At 38.3% G+C, this 17764-nt stretch overlaps 1 protein-coding gene across 8 annotated transcripts in view; it reads left to right on the forward strand.

The window, feature by feature from the left end:
• The window catches only part of HECW2 (HECT, C2 and WW domain containing E3 ubiquitin protein ligase 2), a 188848-nt gene that overhangs the window by 140871 nt on the left and 30213 nt on the right, over positions 1 to 17764 (forward strand). For all 8 annotated transcript variants that reach the window (XM_054830314.1, XM_054830309.1, XM_054830308.1 and 5 more), the window contains 6 exons: positions 290 to 393; positions 3085 to 3209; positions 4672 to 4857; positions 9886 to 10020; positions 12840 to 12942; positions 14265 to 14361. In XM_054830314.1, coding sequence (XP_054686289.1) covers positions 290 to 393; positions 3085 to 3209; positions 4672 to 4857; positions 9886 to 10020; positions 12840 to 12942; positions 14265 to 14361 — 750 coding nt within the window. The remainder of the gene's footprint in view (positions 1 to 289; positions 394 to 3084; positions 3210 to 4671; positions 4858 to 9885; positions 10021 to 12839; positions 12943 to 14264; positions 14362 to 17764) is intronic.

The following is a 17764-nucleotide window of genomic DNA, read 5'->3' on the forward strand; positions in this document are numbered from 1 at the left end:
CAGTTGCTCCTGCAGCTGGCCATATGTATTTATTTTTATATGGCTGTCCCTTTTAATTTGCTTAGGGGCTGCTAGGACTTTTGTATTCCACCTGTGTTCATAAGCTATGTGGCAAAAAAAAAACCCAACCTGATAATGGTTTTCAGAAATTCAAAAGGCTATTAATGCAGAAATTAGAAGTTAATGTATATTAACCTACGTGGCAGAAAAGATGGGCAAGCTCCCTTGGAGCCAGAATTGGAACATAGTTACCATATACTATATATAAAGTCCAGTTTTCTAACCCTAGGTACCAGAGCATCCGAAGAACAATGACTAATGATAGGCCTGAAGAGCATACAAATGCCGTGGATGGAGCTGGAGAGGAAACTGACTTTCACCATTCTAATGCAGGTTAAAAAAAAAAAGTATTTTTTTTTTTCTCTCTCGAAAGGGAGCACTCATCTCATAAATGATTTAGTGAGAATAACATAAGGCAGAACCTAACTTCTGCCCCTGAAAGTCTGGATGAAAATGAACCCATTCGTTTTCATTGCAGTGTAGCTTTTGAAGATTATGGCTCAGCCCGTTTAATACGCTGAGGAGATGAATGTGAGATTCAGAGCATTTTTTCTGTCAGTGCCTGACTTGGTAAAAATATAGGCAGGACATTTGCAGAGAAAAAGTATAAAATTGTGTGGTCTGGGTTACAAATATTTTGAATCTGCTACTGCATTTTGAAATGGCAGGATATAGGACTAGAAAAGACTTTGGGCAGTCATCAGGTTCATCTCCCTGCTGAAGATAGATAGGATGAGCTGTACCTAAACCATACCTGGCAAATGCGATCATGTGTTCTTATATCTTCTCCACTTGATGCACATTCTGTAACTTTTTTAGATCGTGTAGTCATGTTGTTTCTCTTATAACATGTTCTTAAACCCGTTACTTCCTAGTGTTTCCTCATGGCTTGTGTTTTTAGGTCTGCAAGTATCTTGTTGGCCTACTCAGGTTGTCTTCAGTAGGTCTGCAGCTCCTGAGGAATACTTCAGAAAATTAAATAAAGCTATGACTCTGTTGTACTGAAGAGATTGCAGAAATGTCACGTGTCTTACGTACAACACTCCTCCTTGTACATCCCTGCATAATTTTACTTTTTTTCTGATAGTTTTACACTAATTACTGGTGTTCAAGTCTTTGATCTGCTAAAATCAGGTCCAGAGCCTTACGTGCAGATCTTTGGCACAGATGTCTGGTTTTGATCTTGTGTTTGTGCCATTGTTTATCCCTGCCTGCACACAGATCTTTGCACTTTTCTCATGTGTCACTATGGTTTTGAGTCTTGTCCATCCTGCTGTCCAAGTCCTGCAGCATCTCCTAGTTGGAACAAGTTCTGTCCTCTTTGTCTCTGGACGGTCTTGATATTCTTTTATAATACTCCTTCCTAAATTAATCTAATGCACAAGCAATGCTGCCCTTTCTTGAGTTTCAAGCCATCATAGAACTTGTGATTTAGCCAAGTGCTCCCATTATATTTATTTTCTTTACTTCTGTCTTAGCCTTTTCCTTTTCTATCTTTATCATGTGCAGCTAGTTTGTCGTGCTGTAAACAAACCAGTTTAAAGCAAATTCAGGCTAAACCCTAATCGGCAAGTTCAGCTGAATAAGTGTTTCATAAATCAAATTCATAACCCTCTAAACTGCAGGAAGAACCCACGTGGTGACAAATTCTGGTTTCCAGATTACCCAGATTATGACAGCACCCCTATCTGCAACATGCCACAGTATCTTCCAGGGTGCGAGAAGTGATTGCTGTACCCCCAAGTTTTGTACCATTATAGAGCTGACATGCAACTGCAGTGCGTGCCTGGAAGATGCTCCAAGCCCAAGTATTCTGGGATAGGTTCAGGGGCCTTAATGCTACACTGCTGTCACGCCGTAGACATGCCCCATGTGGGAGGGCTTGGGGCCCCATGTGGGAGCCTTTGGGGTCTACTGTTCAAAAAGTGTCACTAAAAATCCTCTTTTTCATTTACTTTTCCTTTACTTATTAACCTTCCATTTTCTGGTTTCCTCTAATGCTTAGAATGAACATCTTTATTTACCCCATCCCCTTTTTTCTCTAATGTTCACCCACCCATATTTAGAATCTTACTTTTTGTTCTTTTCCTCCTCTTTTTTAATTTCTTCTTACTTTTCCCTCAGTTTAGAGTCTCATTCACTGCGTCTCCTTCTCCTTTTTCTGCCTGTGGGTTATTGTTCTTTGATATCCGTGGTAGCTGTGTTCTATATAATTAATGTTCACTTGATGGGGAAGTGTACAAATACTGCAATATATGAAAGAAAGAAACTGAAATGTAGAATATGGCATACATTTTAGAGTGAAATCACTGCAGACCCAATCTGAATTTGCAGTTTTTCATTTACATTAAAATATGCATCCAAATGTCCTGTTGATTTTCAAAGATAATTGGGGGGAACAGTTTTCACATGTAGCAAATACCACTCATAGTATATTTTCAGTTCCTGGTACTGTTGAAAAATCAGTGCACTTCTACAGTTGCTAGGAGAAGACCCAAATGTTTATTGAAAGTTGAAACTTGGAAGGTACTTCCTTTGCAACCTGTTTCTTACTTATGTAAGCTGCTTAAATACTGTATCAGGATCAGGGCTGTGTTAACGGCAGTGATTTATTGTGGGGTTTTTTTAAGTGTACAATGACTTTTATATCCATCAGTTAGCATTTAAAAAAATAATTTATCTGCATACAGCTACAGTATAGCAACGTAGGTGTGCCATGGGAACCTTCTTGCTTCTTATATACAGGCACATGTTTGGTAACCCAAATAATTGGACTTTTTTACTGATTGTTTACCAAAAGCAACAAGTAAAAGTTACTAACCTAAAATTGTGATGTTTTCAGGAACTTTAGTGCTATGTTAGAAGAAATTTAGGTACACATACGTGAAGAATATTTTATAAAACTGAAATAATTGTATACCTAGTGCTTTTCTTGCTTGTGTGATTTAAATAGATATACTTGTTTGCAGTGATGTTTTGGTAATGATTATTATTGTAAGTCTTTGTCATTCACTTTGCTGTTAGATTTTCGAAGAGAGAATGTGCTGCCTCACTCTACCTCCAGATCCAGACTTACTTTATTGCTCCAGTCTCCTCCTGTGAAATTCCTTATCAGCCCAGAGTTCTTTACAGTGCTGCATTCTAACCCTGTGAGTATAGCATCTACAGCTGAAAGACTTTCATAAATATCTGCTTATAAATATAGTTGTGTTGTGTACAAAGGTATCACTCAGTGTTAGATGCTAAGATATTAGTTATACATAGGGAGGCTGGATAAATTCAAACATTCATCATGATTCCTTGCAACTGGTGGGCTTTCAGAGTCATCCTAGTTGGTATTATAGCTTCTACAGTTTTTATTTTTCACTCAATTCTTCATCTTTCTTATGTTAAACTCATTTGTTTATCGAAGCAATAGCTTTCTTACTGTGCTTTGCAGAGGGCGAGAGACAATTCTGAGAATGAACATGATGCTTATTTTTGAAGATCACTTTGCTGCTTATGGGATGTTTTGTTTCCCCCAGATTGACTGGTTTATATCAAAATATATTAGAAGTCACACTGAACAAAAAAGCATGTTAATATATATTTTCCTTTTCTCTTTTGCCTGTTCTTCAGTGCTGCTTATGCAGTTTTTTGTTCAATGCTTCTTTTCCTTTGTGTAACAGGATGTATAGTGTAAACAGAAGTAATGGAATGAATAATTTGTTGTCTGCAAGCACACTTGTTAATAATCCAGTGTTTTTTAAATTACTGGTCAATGTTAGTTTGGTTTTAATATACATGTATGCTTGTCTGAATAATTCTGTTTAGCTTGTGTAGTTTTATCTTGAATATATGAAACAGGCCAGAGGTAGATAAGACCTCTGGCCAAGGAGTAAAGGTGTAGGGGCCCAGAGTGATTTAGGTAGCAGCACAGTGCAATAGGAGGGCCTATGCCTTGACTTCTGTCTATTGCTAATCCCAACAGAAAGACCGGATTTCTGGTTGGCTGGGTTTATGTGGAGGGAAGAATGTTAACTGTTTGTTTTCCCCTTTTATTTAAAGTTTTCCTATTCCTCAGTGCTCTCCTTTTTACTATCTTGTTTTAATTTTATTACATAAATTACACATTGACATGCAATGATAGGATATTTTTGAAAAATCAATAGTTGGAAACAATATTTATGTAGATTTGTGATAAGTTCTACAAGCTTATGTATCTCTGTCCTGCAGGAAACCTTATGAGCTTTATTGCGGTATTCTATGGCTGCATTTGCCTCACTATTCCAGAAATTAGAGACTATCTATGAAATCTCTACTTTTAAATCAATTTTAATGTTATAGGATTCTTCACAGTTCCAGGAACAAGTATAGTAACCTGTAATATATTTCACGCTTTGCTGAAGTGAGTCAATTACAAAATTTTGTATATCTTAAGCAAAATAAGAAATCACACACCTCTCAACATACAGAAAGAGGACCATTTTTTTTCATACTGTTGTAGCTTAGTTGAGATGATTTTAAAGGTTTTATAGATGATTAGATGATTTATTTACAGTGGAAATGTCTTTTGTAGTAAGAATTAATTTTATCTTTTAAAAGTATTTCCTTTTGTTGTTTATTTTTCAGAGTGCCTACCGCATGTTTACAAATAACACGTGTTTGAAGCACATGATCACCAAAGTCCGGCGGGACACCCACCATTTTGAGCGCTACCAGCATAATCGAGATTTGGTGGGCTTCCTCAACATGTTTGCTAACAAACAGCTGGAGCTGCCAAGAGGTTGGGAAATGAAACATGACCATCAGGGCAAGGTAACTGTGATGCACATGTGTCTCTGAGTGCTTGATCTTGGATGTTGCAATGTCAGGACTCAGTTGATTGCTCTTAACAAGCATGTAAGTGCATGTAGTTCTCCAGATATAAAAGGTGCACGTCCTTTTATCCTGCTTTTGCCAAAAGAAGATTGGAATTTCTCATCTGTGCTGACAAAGCATTATATGAAAGGAGGAGACTGATAAGTGGGTATTAATCATTACAAGGAAAATTGCTAGGAAATCTGTAGCCTTTTTTACAGTGAAATAAGTTGATTAGATTCCCTTGGATGTTTAAAACTTCTTTTGAAAAGAATTATCTACTGTGTAAATACAGGCAGTTCAATGAAGTTCTTTGGAGTTTTGCCTGTATGCTCATAAGATAATTTAGATATAAAGTTACTTTACTGTCTACTGAATTTTATTTAGTTATTGTTGAACCATTTCTATTAGCCTTTTTCTTGTTTAACTGTCAAGTTTTTCCTTAGGGCTTCCCCCGCCCCCCCTTCTTCAACCTCAAAGTCTTGAGTGGAATTCATTAGTGTTCATTATTTGCACTTTTTTTTCCTCTAGTAGCTAACCATTTTTCTAGGCAAGACCTCTACCTAAACACTAAGTAGGTCCAGTGTTCATCCGTTTCTGAGATGAAATGGATGCACTTAAGACTGGGATAGCTCTGGGGACGATCACTCTAGTGGTTATGTGTTGGTTCACAGGAAAGAAATTGTGTGCAGTAAGTTTCATTAATAGGGGTCTTGAATAGTTGCAAGTCTTACTGCTTTTCAAAACAGGTATCACGTTTCGATTTCTAACAAAATACTTTAAAATCAAAGAACAGATATTTTTATAGTAGTAATGTAATTTTAATGTATCCTCACTGCCTAGAATATGATTTTCTTTGCAGAAGATAGGAGGGTTAAAAATAGACTGTGATTAGCACATGAGGAAGTGATAAGGCTATCAGTTCATGTGAGAAGTCCTAATTAGGACTGTAGGCATATTAAGGTTCTCAGTTCTTACGTTTATCAGTCTTGGTACAGTTAGCTGTGAGTGTCCATATAAATAATGATCTTGATGCTTGAAAAGATTACACGCAGATTCTAAACTGAAGGAAAAAAAAATGCTCGAGGGTTGTTTTCTTCTTGGATTTATTAGCTCTGGAAAGCACTGTGTTTTTTCATTAGAAACACAATTAGGAATGTGCAGTTATGCTAACCTTGTTCTTTGTCTCCCTCTCTTCAGTTTTAAGTCATTATTTTTCTGTTCAGTTCTTCAGAGGCCAGTCTTCTGAAGAATAGAGTAATTTTCAATTGACTTTAATAGGCACTCCATAGAGAGAATTAGACCTTTGGATTTCTGGTGTGGTATTTGGTAACAGTGATGCTACCACAACATTAATCAACAAGAGGAAGCACTGAATAAATTCCCACTGGGATTTCTTCACTTTGAATTAGGCTCAGTATTGTTCATTTTCATTACGTTGAATTGCCTTTGTCACAAGTAGCACTTGTGGCCAGTAGAAAAGCCTATTCAGCACTCAAGCGAGATGATGTCCAGTACGTGGTGAGACCAGTGCTTGATGAGACCAAACTGAAACTGGACCTGCCTTTATTAAAACATAAAGTCAAAGAGAAGCAAGTAGAAATTAGCCATGCCACAATATATAATTATATTCCCTCTCCTTGGCTAGTCTTTCCTGCTGAGATGAGGTTTTCCTTTATTTTTCCAAGTAAGAGGCTTGGTGCTCTTGCTCACAAGGCACAGTGATCCTTCTGACCCTTATACAGTGCTGAGTAGTAGACTTTTTACTCCCCCAGTGTCAGTGCGGTCCTGGTTGCTTGTCCTCTTTGCAGGCTGTCTTCTAAGGTCAGCTGGGAACTGCCTACCTCTGAACTCTCTTCCAAGCTGCACAGTAAAGCCCAGTTGCCCACTCCTCTTCGACTCCTCCATGTATCCCTTACAGAAGATAAAATCTGTTTGGCCTGCAGTTCTCCCTAAGAGGTCTGGCATAACTGGGATGTAGTTTCTGATTGGCATTACAGATGAACCTTGGTCAGTCTCTGACCACAGGGAGGCAGAAGACCATTGGAAAAGGGGGTAGCAGGAAGCATCATATAGGTGAGATAGGTCCCTGAGCTGAACTCAGTCTGGTAACTTTGAAATTCTGTGTTGCTGCAAACATGTGCATACACGCATGTATATACGGATAAGCGCCCCAGTGCATTTGTGCAATATGTGTAAGCACACGTTCATATTTTAAAGCCAGATGCAAATGTATATACTTTCTCATTAGATCTCTGCAAGATGTGCATGTGCATACTGTCATTGTAGGACATATATTTTTTGGTTTTCCTTTCTTCAATGAAAGAATCCATTGTAATTGATTACTAATGTCTTCAATAGAAAGAAAAGGTATTTTAGCAAGCTTCATCGACTTTAATTGGAAAGATAACTTGGGCAACTATCCATGTTTAATGGGCTAAATGTAGTTTTGGCACTACCCATCTTATGTAAGTCTCTTCAAGCATCATAGATTTATGGATTATAGCTAGACAGGAGTTATGAGAGGAATTTTTTTGAAAGGAGACTGAAAGCCACACTGTATTTTGACCTGTGTGCCAATGTCCAGATTAGCCCAAAGCCTTGAAGCTCCAGTGATTATCTTCACTGAAGCTTCAAAGTAGTACTTTTTGCTTTATTTTAAAGCAGACTGCTACTAGCTAGCCTTCAAGTAGTCATATTTAATAAGACGTGATTGTCTTTAACTTAATGTTTAAACTGAGTTGTTTATTTAAATGTAATGCTAAAGAACACTACATGCAATATTAGATTGCTGCATTAACTCAAAGAACTGTGTAGTGCAACTCTAGGTAGTACTTCTTCCTATATTGAATCAGTACCTTTTTTTTTCTAAGTGATTTTACATTATCATTTTGACTTAATTAACTCAACCTTTGTTTTGATGAAAGTGCTTCACATCTTATAAGTACACATAGACCAGACTAGATAAAGTAGTAGACACAGGGACATTTAAAAAAATCCTATACCAACCACTTGCTAATAAGTGAAATAAACCTATGTATCAGGAGCAAAATTTTCAGAAAGCCTGGATATGTTCCAGCAGCCTCTTCCAGTTATTTTCCAGGTCCAAACCTGAAATTTCAGAATGGCTTTCATTCTACTTTCCCACTGGTTTCATATTCTCTAATCTGTATACTTGCACTGCAGGTGACATCATTATTTGTCGAGGTGAACAAGTCCTGCATCGGGCTCAAATGCTGCAATGAAAATTGCATTTATTGAATACACTTTATAGTTTTTGAACTGTGGAACAGTCAGCTTCACCTACATATCTGTAACTATGTCAGATGATCAAAACAGAGTTCTTCCTTATTGTTCAGGTAATGTGAGTCCTTGCTTGTAGGCGCAGGTTACAGGTGCGAGCAATTGCTATTAGAGCTGCAGGAGGCTTGCTGTCCTCTTCTGGAGTGTTTCTAAGATTTTGCAACTTTGGTGTCCCTCCATAGACTTCTCCTTCCTTGGGAAATGGAAGTACGAACATTTTCTTCCACCACAATCCATAACGGTATTTAGATGCTGTTATAGCACAGCACACTGGTTTGTCTACCTACCTTCGTAGCAGTCAGAAGAACTGCATTTTCTCTGGTCTGGCTATACCAAGCAGTCTGAAACAAGGTTTTCATGAATAACTATAAGCCGGCATCGCTGCCAAAAGAGCCAGTTGTGCTCTCCTCTCATCGCTGGTGGGCTGACTAAGGTTAGAGGAACCAGCAGGGAGAGGGACAAAAAGAGAGCAATTTTAGCCTGGACCAGCTCCTCAGCTGGGTTCACTGCGTGGCTACGCAAACACTTGTGCCAGCACAAGGCAGGAAGGGTGCACAAGGGATGAAACAAGTGGTCAGAATGGGGGAAGATGAGACTGACTACAGTTTCATAAACAATTCAGTCCTGCGGTGTCAGCAAAAGAATCAAAGTACCTCACTGGTATCCAAATACAGAAATGGCTCCCACAGTCCCTGACCACCTCTCTGCTGGTCCAGATTCTTCGATTCCTCAAAACAGATGTCACTTTGCTGTAACTCTCCTGCTCAAAACTGGCATCTTTTTTTGCCACTTCCACATCTTTCCAGCATTGTGACTGAAAAAAACAAAGTGGGTTGAAATAGAACACTGCTGGTTTCCAAGTGCAACACTAACACTGGAAAAAGTTTCAATTTCTGGGCTTAGAAAAAGTTTAAATTTCAGGGCTTAGAAACCTTTTGGGTTCAAATTGGGTAGAATTGTAGGAGATTTTCATTTTCCAGGATACATGCTCCTGTGACCTTGTTTTCAGCAAATGGCTGACTGGCCAACATGTGGTAGTTCTCACCGGTTGCCTGGTTTAAATGTTGTTGCTGCCATCATCTTTGTGTCCCTGACTGACCTTTCCTTTTTCTCTCTTTTTTTTAAAGGTAAGCGAACTTAGAATAGTTGTATCAGGGGATCACAAAAATGCCTGCTAGCCTGTAATCATAGTTCATCACAGGATGCAATCATGCACTTGACACATATGCACCCAATTGTGTTCATAATTATATGGTATATGGTAAATAGTTCACAAAAGGGAATGGTTTTGCCACTTAATGACGTCTTTTTAGATGATTATAACGAAATGAAAGGAAGAATACACCAGGATTGCTTTTATTAAACATTTAAGTCTTCTCTTCTTGACAATCATAACAAGGCTTCCTACTTCTGATGCTTGTCAGATGAGAATTTCAAAGGGCTTTATAGACATGAATGAAGTAAGGCATTAAAGAATTCATCCCTCCAGTGAGATGGAAAACTGTTATCCCTCTTCTGCTGAAAGGAAATGCAAGCCACAATAATGTGAGGAAGATTTTTTCAAAGCCTCACATCACCAAATGAAACTTACATCCTGAGTAGACATTAACCTTGGACATAATAATACAACTAATAATAATAAAAGTATTGGCTATAAATTCTTTCTTCTTTCTTCTTCTCTAGGCTTTCTTTGTTGACCACAATTCCCGCACTACCACGTTCATTGACCCCCGGCTTCCCTTGCAGAGTAGCAGGCCCACTAGTGCGTTAGTCCATCGGCAGCACTTAACTAGACAACGCAGCCACAGCGCTGGTGAGGTAAGTTGGACCTGCCCCTTCTCTTCGGGACCCATCAGGTTTTTAGGATCATCCTCTTTCATATCATTCTGTTCATAACTCTATGTTGTGAGGAGCGTGATTCTTCTGTAAGCATACAGTACTCATCTGTAAATATTTATTATTTTATTTGCTAGCCATTGTTGCTTTTGAAATGTATGATTTCAGAGGAAAAATATCAGACATGAGTTTCTCTGTACTTTTAATTCGCAGTAACCACATTTAACCACAGGAGAGCATCTGATTACAGCTTACCAGCATCTGTATCCTGTCTTTCACTCTCAAAATATGTATTATTGTCTAGCAATGGTGTCTTCCAAGTATGTTGATATAACTCTGCAAATAAAAGAAGGGGGGAAAAAAATGCATGTGTGTGTATACATCTAGATGTGCAACTTTCCAAATAAGTATAAAAAAAATCTTACGACATATGGGCTTATCAGACTGTCATATGCATTTGCGTATGTATTTCATATTTACTTTCTAAACAGAAATACATGGAAAACACTATTTTGTTGATACATCACTGTATATTTTCACCAGCAGTCTCCATATTGTTGTTGTAACTTCTTATTTCTGAGCAAGCATGTGTATAATAACTTAGACTTCAGTTGTTCTTTATTTAACTGCCATACCTGTTGGCTGTGAGTTGTCTTTTCAGAGGGCTATTCCATGCCAGGAATTAAAGATAATACAATTTAGAATGGCAAGAGAAATGCTCTGATTTATGCTTTTTATAGCTCAGTTTTGTGGCAGATGAAGTTCTGCTAGAGGTCTGTTTCAGAGCAGTCATGAATCTTCCCTGCCACTTCTCTAACAGGGCTTCCACTGTGGTATGAGTGCCGTACCACTGGCTGCCTTTCTTATCATATCCTGTGTGAACATGGTTTAGTCACCCATGATACTTTCCACCCTCCACCCCCCACTCTAAGGTATATTTTACTAATGGCTTTAAATAGTATTTTTCAGCAATTTGGTGATGTGATGTAGGCAATGATGTCTTACAGCAGACAAGGAAGCTAGAAGTGTCTTCATATAGCTATTTAGATCTTTGATAGGGTAAAGCAAGTATTTCTGTTGTGATTGATTTATAACAGAGCAGAAATATATTTTTTTTTCTTAACTTTACCAAATATGCACTGAAATTATCTTTCTCTAAGCAGCGTGCAAAAGCTCTGCACTTAAAACAGAGAAATTCATGTCAACCGTGCTGCTGAAGCTGTCAATACTGCAAAATAAGTGACTTCTACAGGAAGTCATCATATATGTTGCATATACACAGTGCTGATTACCTGACAAAATTTCCCACTCAATCTAGATACATGAAATCCCTTAAACCATATTTCTACATATCATTTTAGAAGCATTTCCTTGATATTGTTACAATTGTAACTTGAATTGAACTGTAATTCCAGATAGGAATCTTAAATGTAGCAATTCAATACAGTATTCCCATTCTGGGATTAATGATGTTCAGTTATATGCATATGTATGGATCTAAACACCACTCTTTCTTCTGCACTTATGACTTAAGTATTGCATATTTGCAGTTGCTCTTCCTATTTTTAAACCATTGCATCAAGGAACTGTTCATTATTGCAAAAGATGAATACATAATGAAAAAAATTCTCAAAATACTTTCTTTGGATTTGCCTTGTCACGAACTTTGATGTTTTGAAGACACTGACCCAGTTTTTACAGGGAGATGCTCTAAAGCAAACATTAACCAGTGTAAGGAATGCCTTTTTAGCTAAAGCTGAACTGCAGCATGAAGCTGGAGGTAATAATAATGGCATTCCTTTTCCAGCACAGTGCCTACAGGAAATAATTTTTCATTTTTCTGAGAGAGTATTATCAGAGAGCACAAAGATCTTGGGAGATATCTCAGGACTTTTGCTTCTTTGTGATTTCAGAGACTAGATTTAAAAAACATCTTTATTTGATCTTTTGCAGTTAGATGTTTTAGAGATCTTTGAAGCTTGGAAGTCTAGTTCAAATGCTAACCATTACTGAGGAACCGTGAAGTAAACATAGAGGTCCAGCAGGATGAAAAAGAGGTTGAACAAAATGTTCTATATAGAGGAAGTACAAAATACTGACACAGTAGAAATGACTGAAGCATCAGGACATGGAAGACTGCAGAAGTTGCCCTGACATCACAAATACTACCAGGAACAATTTTATATTGTGCTTTTACACTAATAAATGTTCATATGCCACACCTTTTAATCCCAGAAGGTGAATACAAAGAAAAGAAAATCAGAACAGTTTTACTGAATGATTGTAGGAAACATATTTTTACCAGTTTTGGACTCATTTGCCTTGCCTGAATGTGAACTCGCTTCTTTATCCTCCTGCTTCAGCCACAAACTTGTTTCCGGTTCAGATTTAGGGAACCTCCACTCATGCATAGAGGTAATAGAGGGGCTAATGAAGAAGTAGAATTTGATTTTCAGAACCTTTGATATGGATAAATGTGTCCATGAAGTACAAAAGACCCTCTGAATAAATTCCAGTTTGAAATTTTTAGTCCCTTTTCAGAATGGGCCTATTATTTAAAAATAGCAATAAACTTTAAATCAGTTCTGATTCTTCATATTAATAGGTACAGTATACTAAATAATGTTTTACTAATAACTATCATACAGCACAGCTGTTTCCTGCTGCAGTGGTTACTGGGGATAGTGATAAGCAAAGCATTTAAGTACACAGTTTTAAGCCATATGAGTTCTCACTTTTATGTACCTGAGTAGATATGCTGGTGTAGAGACGCTCATTGTGGCTACTTGCACATTTTTCAGGTCGGAGAGGACTCCCGTCATTCAGGACCACCAGTTTTGCCGAGACCGTCTAGCACATTTAATACAGTCAGCAGAGCTCAGTACCAGGATGTGGTTCCAGTGGGTATGTCAGCGTACGGCCTCTTTTCAGAGACAAGTGTGTCATGTCAGCGTGCACTGCTGGGTTCTTCATTTGGCTGGGGTGGGTGGAAGTTACCATTGGTTATGATTAGTTACGAAAGCTGGAGAGAGACTGTTTACAAGGGCATGTAGTGATAGGACAAGGGGTCATGGCTTTAAACTGAAGGAGGGTAGATTTAGATTAGATAATTAGGAAGAAATTCTTCCCTGTGAGGGCGGTGAGGCACTGGAACAGGTTGCCTAGAGAGGTTGTGGATGCCCCCTCTGTGGAAGTATTCAAGGCCAGGCTGGATGGGGCTTTGGGCAGCCTGGTCTAGTGGAGGGTGTCCCTGCCCATGACAGGGGAATTGGAACTAGATGATCTTTGAGGTCCCTTCCAACCCAAACCATTCTGTGAGTCTATGATTACTTCTGTCCATCAGCATTTCCCAATTGTTCAGTTGCAACCTGCAGGAATAATATTGAAAAGTGTATATGCAGAACCAAATAACCGATGTAAAACTCCTACCTTCCTTGCTCACTTACTCTACATGGTGACAGGAAGAGCTGAAGCTACTGAGCCAAGTTGTGTCTTAATTGGACTCCATGTATTTCCAGTGAGTTTTGTACAACTTCTGAGCATCTATTTTGGCAGGATTCCAGAAAGTGTTAATCAGCTTGGAATTAGTCATTAGCTTAACTTCTGTTCTCAGTTACGTACACACAAAGTTACTGACTTCTGTGCCACCAAGAACAGAATTTAGCTTATTGAATCTAACAGCTGTCACATTGTGCTAAATCAAGATAAATTAATCCGATTGACTATAACTGGCTCTTTGTATTGTGGCATGTTTACTTGAAAATCTCTGCTCATTTAAATCCTTCCCCTTGCCATGGACATGGTGTGCATGCACTGCAGGCTCAGCAATTAGTGAGGATTTGATATGGGTGTTCCCAATGACTGTTTAATATTAGAGAATTGATGAAAACCAAGTCCCTGCAATTTTGTTCTAGCAATGGATATTCAAGTTCAACCTTAGCTAAGAGTGTGAGTGATAAAATGTAATAGAAATTGCTAACAAAATCAGAACTGTTAACAGTGGGAAGGACGTGTCACAATCAGATTTGGTTCATAATCAGAAAGTGTGTTCCCTAAATGATAGTGGAATCTGTCGCCTTATGTGAAAAAGTATTAACACTATACTGCCGAACTTAAAACTGTGAAGATGAAGTCTGCTGTCACTATTGTTCAAAACTCAGAAGGAATGCAGTCCTGTCTTTTAGTATCTCCTTGTTTCAGAATGGTATTTTTGTTGATGTTTTCAGCTTACAATGACAAGATTGTTGCGTTTTTGCGCCAACCCAATATCTTTGAAATTCTACAAGAGCGTCAACCAGATCTTACCAGAAATCATTCACTCAGGTAATAAAATTAGTGAAGCCTGCTATTCTCGTTTCAATACAAAATGCTAATTAGAATTAGTTTCTTTCATTAAAATTAGCAGTGGAACATGGCAGATGGTAGATTTTTGGCCTATTCAAATATATTCATAAAGCGGTGGGAAATAGTTCTTGTATTTCTATGTAACTCCCTGAAATAAGGTTTACAAAAACAGAGGTAATGTGTTGTTATGAAATAACATGTTTGGAACAACTGCCATAAGAGATTTGCTGATGTCTTCAAAATGTGCCAGGACAGCTGGATGGCACGACAAATGTGCCCATTCATTTGAGTATGTGTACAGCTGGGACTGTGAGGCAGAACGGCATTTCGCTTTGTCCTTACCCTCTCCATGCGCATTTACAAAAAGGCTGTCCTGACCTAATGGCCTAGGAGGTAATCTTGTATCAGTGAGTGTTTCTCCAAAATATAAAAAATGGGTATCTATAGGTTTTTTGCATAGTCCAAGGAGATATGATGAAGGATGATCTTCGATTGTGATATGGTCATTATAACTGCCTTGTGTGGTTAGACTAGGAATGATAAAAAGTGAAATTCAGTAAGTGACAAGATCCCTCTTAAAGTGTATGCCGTACAAAGACACTTTAGTTCACGTACTTGGGTGTAACAACAACTTGGATATTAGTGACTAGGGCTCAAATGACTATTCTTCCTTGGACACTAAATTTAAATGCTGGTTTCGTGGTTGCGGTCTATCCTGTGCAGAGAGCTGCCAATGCAGCGCTCTGTGTTCCAGGTGCCTATTCACTTTGGCTGGCACAGCAGCCAGCACTGGTTTTCATTTTTTTTCCATTCTCATAGTGTTACTTATTGATCCCTCTTCCTCTATGTCCTGAAAGTTCCCAAAACTCAACAAGCTGCCCTGTTTTGCATTTTCCCCAAAGCATCATGTTCTAACAAGTTTTGTGATGACGCTTCTATGTTAAAGACTTGATTTACCCTCTAAGTAAATCTTAGCTGACAAACCTCAAACGACGTACTAGCAGAATACATGTTCTCTAGAAAATACAAAGAAAAGGAGGAAAATAAAAATCTACAGTTCTCAGCCTAGCAAAACAGTTCCTATGTTGCACCCGTATCACTATAGACAAGTTTGTCCTACCTGTAGCCTTCATTTGAAATGTGAGCAAACTAATCTGTTGGGAAATAGTATACACACAATTTCTGATTATTTGTAGTTTTATTATTCCTTTTTCCTTTCCCCTGGGTGCTTGGCTTTCTTCAGTCTGATAGCAATCCAAGTGTCATTTTCTTCATGTGTTTTGTGTTTTTTTGATAATTTAGAGTTCAGACTGCTCAAAAGACTTCTTGGTATTATCAGATTCTGCTGCTTGTAGAACCTTGCTTCCTGATTACAGAATCATAATTTGCCACAGGCTGAGCCCTTCTCAAGAAAAAATGGTTTTCAGATTAAAAATGGAAGATCAAAGACATGATTTCTGTAACTCCTCATTTACTTGAGACTGTATATCCTTCTGTATGCTTACTTCATAAATAGACTGAAGATCTATGTCTAACTTACACGCTTTAGCAGAATGATTGAGCATTTTAATGAACATCGTTTCATTTAACATTAAGTAGGATTGGTCAGAGAAGCCATTCTGTTAAGCCAAATGGTTCCAGTCTAGTCTTAGTCTTTGAAGTTAGTACATTTGATTAAGGTAAAGTATCTTCCATTATACTTCTCCTATTTTCTTGTAGAGCTGATGCTTTGGTAATGTTTCTTATATTTTAATAGAGATCCCAGTTTCATTTTTCCTAGTTAGTATTTTAAGGCCCTGATTTAGCAAGTTATTGGAATTCTATCTATTTGACACGTTGAGACTAAGCCACGCCAGTGACGTTGCTGTAACACTTGATGAATTAAGACCTAAGTGAAATCCTACACTATGAATGCTTTGTGTCTTTTTTTTTGTGTGTGTGTGTGTGTGTAGTGATCAGTACAACTGTCTGTAATCTATTTCTTTAAGGACCTTGGTGCAACTGAGGTAGAATGATGATGATATTAAATATTATTATTACTATTATAATTATTACATAGCTGAGGTGGAAGATCACTATTTGGCCAGTGGAAGAGGACAGAGATAATTTGAAAAGATCTCTTGCATTTTTCTGTCTAAAAAAATTTCTCATTCCTAAAAAAAATGAAGAGATGTGATAAGAAGTTGAGGGTCTGTTAAAATATACAGTCAAAGTATACTACAGGTAGGAAATTGCTGTTCAGAGGTCTTACGGTGCAGTGAGAACATTGTACTTATCATACTATTATTAAGCACATAGCCAGGATCAAATCTCATTGCAAACCACCTCAGGTAAAACTGAGAGGCTGTTAAATAATGTAAAAGGCTTCAGGCAAAGGCATCTATTACACGTTAAACATAATTTATATCTTAACAGAAGGTAAAAGGCATATATTTAAAACACTCATTGAAATCACAACTCTCACTGGTAACTCTGAGAAGTCATGGATTGCATTCGTTTGGAGAGCTGCATGTGTTTGTTAACCCAGAAGATGTCCTTCTGCTTTCTGGTGTTGATGCCAACTAAATGCGAAGATATATTTTGTAATCCACCATTTCTTTGCTCAAACCTTGACATTTGGGCACTGATGTAAATTGTAGTAGGGTCTGGAAGTGTCTGGACGTCCCTGCCCTGGGCACTCTAGAGCCATGCTTGCAGGTGGGCAGCACATCTTGGCTTTGGCTCAGTGCTGTGCTAGGGGAACTTGGGGGCCTCCAGCCGAACTCTAGTTGTGGCTGGCTGCAGCCACAGTGTTCACAAAGTGGGGGCTTGACTTTCAGAGAAACGCTGAATTATGCACTCCTGCCACCCTGGCAAGCAGGGACTGGGGGGCTCTGGGCACAGACCTGTGCCCCTTTTTTGCCCTTGAATATGCTGTAAATGTTTGGGAACGTATGCTAGGTCCACTGATTGAGAAGGTCTTTATGCACCATGATTTTAGAGACAGATGGCAAGAAATTTGGTTTGATCCCTTTGCTGAAACTGCTGCGCGTGAAATATGTTCCAGAAATTGATCTTGCAGCTTAAACTGTGTGCAGCTGCCAGCAGCCTTGTTACAGTGCCAATTGCATGGATCATTTTTGACCTTTTTGTCACTGTTGGTGACAGTGGGGTAGATGGACCTCTGAGCTGAGCCAATGCTGATCTTATGTGGAGTTCTTTCTATTTGTTCGGGGGTGTTCTCCTTTGGAATTGGGACAGTTTTTACTACACAGGTTTGGTTTTTGTTTTCTTCTGAAGAGTAAAGCCAAATTAGAATTTCTCTTTGCTGTACCATCATATACCTTGTACTAATAGAGACAAAATAAAAGGGATGGACTTTCCTTTTAGAATGCAGGGAAAA

This window comes from Grus americana, chromosome 6 (assembly GCF_028858705.1).
Source record: "Grus americana isolate bGruAme1 chromosome 6, bGruAme1.mat, whole genome shotgun sequence".
In the NCBI taxonomy this organism is placed as follows: domain Eukaryota; kingdom Metazoa; phylum Chordata; class Aves; order Gruiformes; family Gruidae; genus Grus; species Grus americana.